The following is a 6,000-nucleotide window of genomic DNA, read 5'->3' as shown; positions in this document are numbered from 1 at the left end:
GACATAAGAAATCCGACATAAGAAAAACATATAGCCCCTCCCTGGTACAGAGCTGGAAGGATTCAGATCGAATAGCTCTAACTGCTAGTTCTCTGCTTTACAATGCAGAGTTCACCAGATCGAATCCCAGTAAAAGAAAGGGGTGTGGCTAGCTGATGAGGCCTAATAAGGCCGAAATGGGACCATCCTAGTCTCCCTTAATTTTAAAATTCCAGCTGAAAACATTTTAACACATACAGAATATAGTTGTCGGCTATAAATATATTAACTGCCTTGTAGTGGTCCTGGGTTGGGCCTAGAGGCAAAAAGGAGCTGTGACGTTCCTTAAATATACCAGGGTGATCCGACATAAGAAAAACATATAGCCCCTCCCTGGTACAGAGCTGGAAGGATTCAGATCGAATAGCTCTAACTGCTAGTTCTCTGCTTTACAATGCAGAGTTCACCAGATCGAATCCCAGTAAAAGAAAGGGGTGTGGCTAGCTGATGAGGCCTAATAAGGCCGAAATGGGACCATCCTAGTCTCCCTTAATTTTAAAATTCCAGCTGAAAACATTTTAACACATACAGAATATAGTTGTCGGCTATAAATATATTAACTGCCTTGTAGTGGTCCTGGGTTGGGCCTAGAGGCAAAAAGGAGCTGTGACGTTCCTTAAATATACCAGGGTGATCCGACATAAGAAAAACATATAGCCCCTCCCTGGTACAGAGCTGGAAGGATTCAGATCGAATAGCTCTAACTGCTAGTTCTCTGCTTTACAATGCAGAGTTCACCAGATCGAATCCCAGTAAAAGAAAGGGGTGTGGCTAGCTGATGAGGCCTAATAAGGCCGAAATGGGACCATCCTAGTCTCCCTTAATTTTAAAATTCCAGCTGAAAACATTTTAACACATACAGAATATAGTTGTCGGCTATAAATATATTAACTGCCTTGTAGTGGTCCTGGGTTGGGCCTAGAGGCAAAAAGGAGCTGTGACGTTCCTTAAATATACCAGGGTGATCCGACATAAGAAAAACATATAGCCCCTCCCTGGTACAGAGCTGGAAGGATTCAGATCGAATAGCTCTAACTGCTAGTTCTCTGCTTTACAATGCAGAGTTCACCAGATCGAATCCCAGTAAAAGAAAGGGGTGTGGCTAGCTGATGAGGCCTAATAAGGCCGAAATGGGACCATCCTAGTCTCCCTTAATTTTAAAATTCCAGCTGAAAACATTTTAACACATACAGAATATAGTTGTCGGCTATAAATATATTAACTGCCTTGTAGTGGTCCTGGGTTGGGCCTAGAGGCAAAAAGGAGCTGTGTCGTTCCTTAAATATACCAGGGTGATCCGACATAAGAAAAACATATATATATATATATATATATATATATATATATATATATATATATATATATATATATATATATATATATATATATGTTAAAATGTTTTCAGCTGGAATTTTAAAATTAAGGGAGACTAGGATGGTCCCATTTCGGCCTTATTAGGCCTCATCAAATATACCAAATATACCAGGGTGATCCGACTTAAGAAAAACATATATATATATATATATATATATATATATATATATGTAGATTGTTCTGAGTTCGGGTTTTGCCCTATGTAATATTTTGCATGTTTATGCGACGTTGCATTTTCAAATATCCGATTTTTATAGAGTGGCCCTAATTTCTAGAACCAACAGGAGACAAAAATATTGTCAGGGAACACCCCTCTACTAGAAAAGATGGGCAGTTAGACTGTCCATCCAGAGATAGGTAGATTTATCTATCTATCTATCTATCTATCTATCTATCTATCTATCTATCTATCTATCTATCTATCTATCTATCTATCTATCTATCTATCTATCTACCTACCTACCTACCTACCTACCTACCTACCTACCTACCCACCCACCCACCCACCCACCTACCTACCTACCTACCTATCAGATTTGTATGCCGCCCCTCTCCGTAGACTCGGGGTGGCTAACAACAATAATAATACAATGTAAACAAATCTAATATTTAAGTTAATTTAAAACCCCCAATTTAAGAAACCAATCATACATCCAGACATACCATGCATACATTTTATAAGCCTAGGAGGAAGGGAAAATCTCAATTCCCCCATGCCTGACGACAGAGGTGGGTTTTAAGGAGCTTACGAAAGGCAAGGAGGGTGGGGGCAACTCTGATATCTGGAGGGTCGGGGCCGCCACAGAGAAGGCCCTTCCCCTGATGCATTTTATTTTTAAAAGAAAACCTCCACAAAAATGTATAATTTCACAGAGTGACTTTAAACAGAAATCTAATCAGCGGGAAATCTGCGTGTGGTATAAATCTAATTATCAGATTAGGGCAGTGATGGTGAACATATTTTTGCTTGAATAACAAAAGAGTGTGCACGTGTGCAATGGCATAATGGCGCATGGCCACACCCATAATGCTTTGGCCTCCCCTCATGCATGCATACACAACCCGACCCCCTGCACTGCCCCCACGTTTCTGAACTTGCAGTTGGCCATTGGAGCCATTTTTTGCCATCCCCAGGCTCTGGAGGCTTTCCTGAAAACTGGGGAGGGCGAAAAACAGCCCAACAGGTAAAACCAGACTCCTTCCCACACTCCAGCAGGCTGAAAATCAGCTAGCCTGTGCACACATACACACTGCAGTTGATATAGAGCAAAGTCTTGCGTGTCCTCAGATATGGCTCCATGTGCCACCTGTGGCATCCGTGCCATAGGTTCGCCATCACTGGATTAGGGTAACACACCATCTTTAAAGTCCAAGCAAAGTTTAATGAAGCTACAGTACTTCTCACAACAGTCAATTTTTGAGACCTGAACACAAGAATCAGTTACCTGATGGGGCATTAAGACAGCTGAATGCCAGTTTAGTGTAATGGTTGATGGAACTAAGCTAGAAAGCAGGAGAAAAGTTGTATTCTACTCTTAGGTACAAAGTCAGTGGGTAGACCTTTAGTCTTGTTTTTCTCTCTTAATCTTAGGACAGGGGTTGGCAACCTTAAAGAGCTACAAAAGTCCTAACCGGAAGCTTCCCATATCAATTCTGGAGCTGACCGGAAGTTTGGTTCCCCCACCATATAATCTCCTCCTAGAGCGGCATCCTTTTTCCTCTACCAGTCCTAACTGAAAACCCTATCAATTGTGAAGCTGACTAGAAAACCCGCCCCTTGCCATAGTCTCTCCTCCTGGCACTCCCTGGTTTCCACCACATCCCAACCCAATCCGAAGCTCCTCTCAAAATTGTGATACGGAGTGATGACAGGGAGCCGCAGCAGAGAGATGAAAGAGCCACTTGTGGCTCTGGAGCTGCAGGTTGCTGACTCCTGCCTTAGGAATAGATAGGGAAGGAAGGAAGGAAGGAAGGAAGGAAGGAAAGAAGAAAGAAAGAAAGAAAGAAAGAAAGAAAGAAAGAAAGAAAGAAAAGATAAGATTAGGTAGGTAGGTAGGTAGGTAGGTAGATAGATAGATAAGATAGATAGATAGACAGAGAGATAGATAGACAGAGAGATAGATAGACAGAGAGATAGACAGACAGACAGACAGACAGACAGACAGACAGAGACAGACAGATGGTATAGAACAGAAAGGTAGAATAGGTAGGTAGGTAGGTAGGTAGATAGATAGATAGATAGAAAGACAGACAGACAGACAGACAGACAGACAGATAGCTAGATAGACAGACAGACAGACAGACAGATGGTATAGAACAGATAGAATAGATAGGTAGGTAGGTAGGTTAGATGATACATAGACAGACAGACAGACAGACAGACAGACAGACAGACAGACAGACAGACAGACAGACAGAGTTCTTTATTGGCCAAGTGTGATTGGACATGCAAGGAATTTGTCTTTGGTGCATATGTTCTCAGTGTACAAAAAAGAAAATATAGATTTGTGAAGAATCATGAGGTACAGCACTTAATGATTGTCATAGGGGTCAAATAAGCAATGAGGAAACAATCAATATTAATAAAAATATTAAGGATACAAGCAACAAATTACAGGAAGAAGGCAAAGCAACCTGATTCTCAAAATCTTGCCAAGAAACTGTGAGGACTCATGCAGCAGATTCTAGCAGTCAAGATTGATTTGAAAGGACCAAAAAAAATTTAAGGCGGCTAGAGAAAATGAGATAATCCCACCAAGGAAGTCCTTTTGTCATTCCCTGCCAGTCCATCAAACATCTCCCTGGGGGCAACTGTTTGTATAGGCAGCTGTTACAGCCATATGCAGCCACAGACAAATCCCTCTCTCCCCTCTGCTCATCATAAAGCAATTTAGCTAGGACAAGGATATATCTCCCTCCCTCTTCTGTCATCCAGAAATTACAATTAGGTAACAACTCCTTAATTAAACAAATCAACCCAGAGTTCTCACTTGAGACACAAATGACCAGGCTCTAATTAACCTACTTCGGACACATTATGTGAATGCTGGGAAAGGTGGAAGGAGGGGGAAAGCAACAGGATGACCAGCAATGAGATGGATGGATTCAGCCCACCACACAATTGATGAATGGTTGCAAAAGCTGATAAAGTTAGCAGAGATGGCTAAACTGACAGCTTTGAAAAAAGAAGATTTTGTTGTTGTTGTTGTTCTTGTGATGTAGTTGCATTGTTTGTAAAGTTTGTGTTTTATTCTACTGCACCAAAGAGTGTATTTTCTTTCTTTTTTCCTTTCTTTTCTACACTTTTCAATTTCCCTCCACAATTTTTCCTATTTTATTGGTATTTTATATTATAAACTAATAAAAAGGAAAAAAGAGAAAGAGAGAGATGGATTGAGAAGCAACAGGTGCATGCATTGTTGGAAGATCTGAGAACCAGACTGAGCAATGATCTTTCTGGAGAAACACTATTTTACATGTCACTTACCTTCTTTTGTGGCATTGCTGGTTGTGGAAGCAGTTGCTGCTGTCCCACTAGGCCGTCCCACCGGACTGGCATGTTTCCCGGTCCTCCCAGGAATTTTAAGTCCGCTTGGCTTCAACATCTTTGCCCAGGTTTGCACCTCAAAGTTCGAGAATCCTTTGTTCCTGTGATTGGCTGCCCAGTGCCGCAGGTTCAAGCATCTAAGTGATACGCCCCTTCATCTACCTTTAGAGACCTGAAGAAATTGACCAACATACATCAATAACAGAATATATTTATATATTTATATAAATAAGATGTCCGCAGCCCCGCCCATAAAAAAAATCCAAAAGAAAACTAAAACACTTCATTTTATAAGTGTTTATTTCATTTATAAACAAAACACTTCATTTATAAGCTGGATTGAATTATTTGCTCCAAAATAGAATAAACAAAATTAAATTTAGATTATATTAAAGAATGGAGGGGGTGTCTTATTTCGTAACAACCAGCCATAGGTTAGCTACAACTTCTGGATGATGCCTCCCTTATTTGATGTTCAGTCATACAAAAGATGAGACTTTCTAAGAAATATTTTATGCATTCCCATTATGCTGTATTTGTAAGCAGCTATTCCATACATTACATTAATCTCCAAATGGACCCCACCTATACTATATCTGGAACTTTAAAGCTTGGAACACCCATAATAAAATTAAGTCCTAAAAGAGGCAAGCTCTTTTTGAAATTCACTTGCTTTATCGCTTGGTCTGGTCTGACTGGTTTTCTGTACAAACATGTCACTAACTGGGAATCCCACCAAGAATTTTTTTCATGTCAAGTCAGCCTATATTCAAGTATTTGACTCATGGTTTAATTGCTTCCTGTCTCAGCTACTGCAGCCCCTTGCCTTTGTGACATGATGAAATACTTGGGCAATTCCAGTTTTTCCTTCTGGCTAGGAGAGTCTTTATTGCTACAATTCCCAAGCTTGTAAAAAAAAGCCACAATTTCTGTCCTTTTTCCAGGGCCCTCAGCCATAGTTAAATTTCCTTCTATATATACAAATGTGATTTTTATTTAAAAATAAATAAAAAAGGAAAACAAAAACGAATACAAAATAA

General features: G+C 40.2%; 1 protein-coding gene across 6 annotated transcripts in view; it reads right to left on the bottom strand.

The window, feature by feature from the left end:
- The window catches only part of CLIP2 (CAP-Gly domain containing linker protein 2), a 132,717-nt gene that overhangs the window by 82,951 nt on the left and 43,766 nt on the right, over positions 1-6,000 (bottom strand). For all 6 annotated transcript variants that reach the window (XM_070735223.1, XM_070735221.1, XM_070735222.1 and 3 more), the window contains exon 2: positions 4,901-5,132. In XM_070735223.1, the coding sequence (XP_070591324.1) occupies positions 4,901-5,018 (118 nt within the window). In that variant the 5' untranslated portion in view covers positions 5,019-5,132. The remainder of the gene's footprint in view (positions 1-4,900; positions 5,133-6,000) is intronic.

Source organism: Erythrolamprus reginae, chromosome 1, assembly GCF_031021105.1.
Source record: "Erythrolamprus reginae isolate rEryReg1 chromosome 1, rEryReg1.hap1, whole genome shotgun sequence".
In the NCBI taxonomy this organism is placed as follows: Eukaryota; Metazoa; Chordata; class Lepidosauria; order Squamata; family Dipsadidae; genus Erythrolamprus; species Erythrolamprus reginae.
Note: the sequence above shows the minus strand (reverse complement) of the source record. Positions and strands in the feature narration are given on the sequence as shown.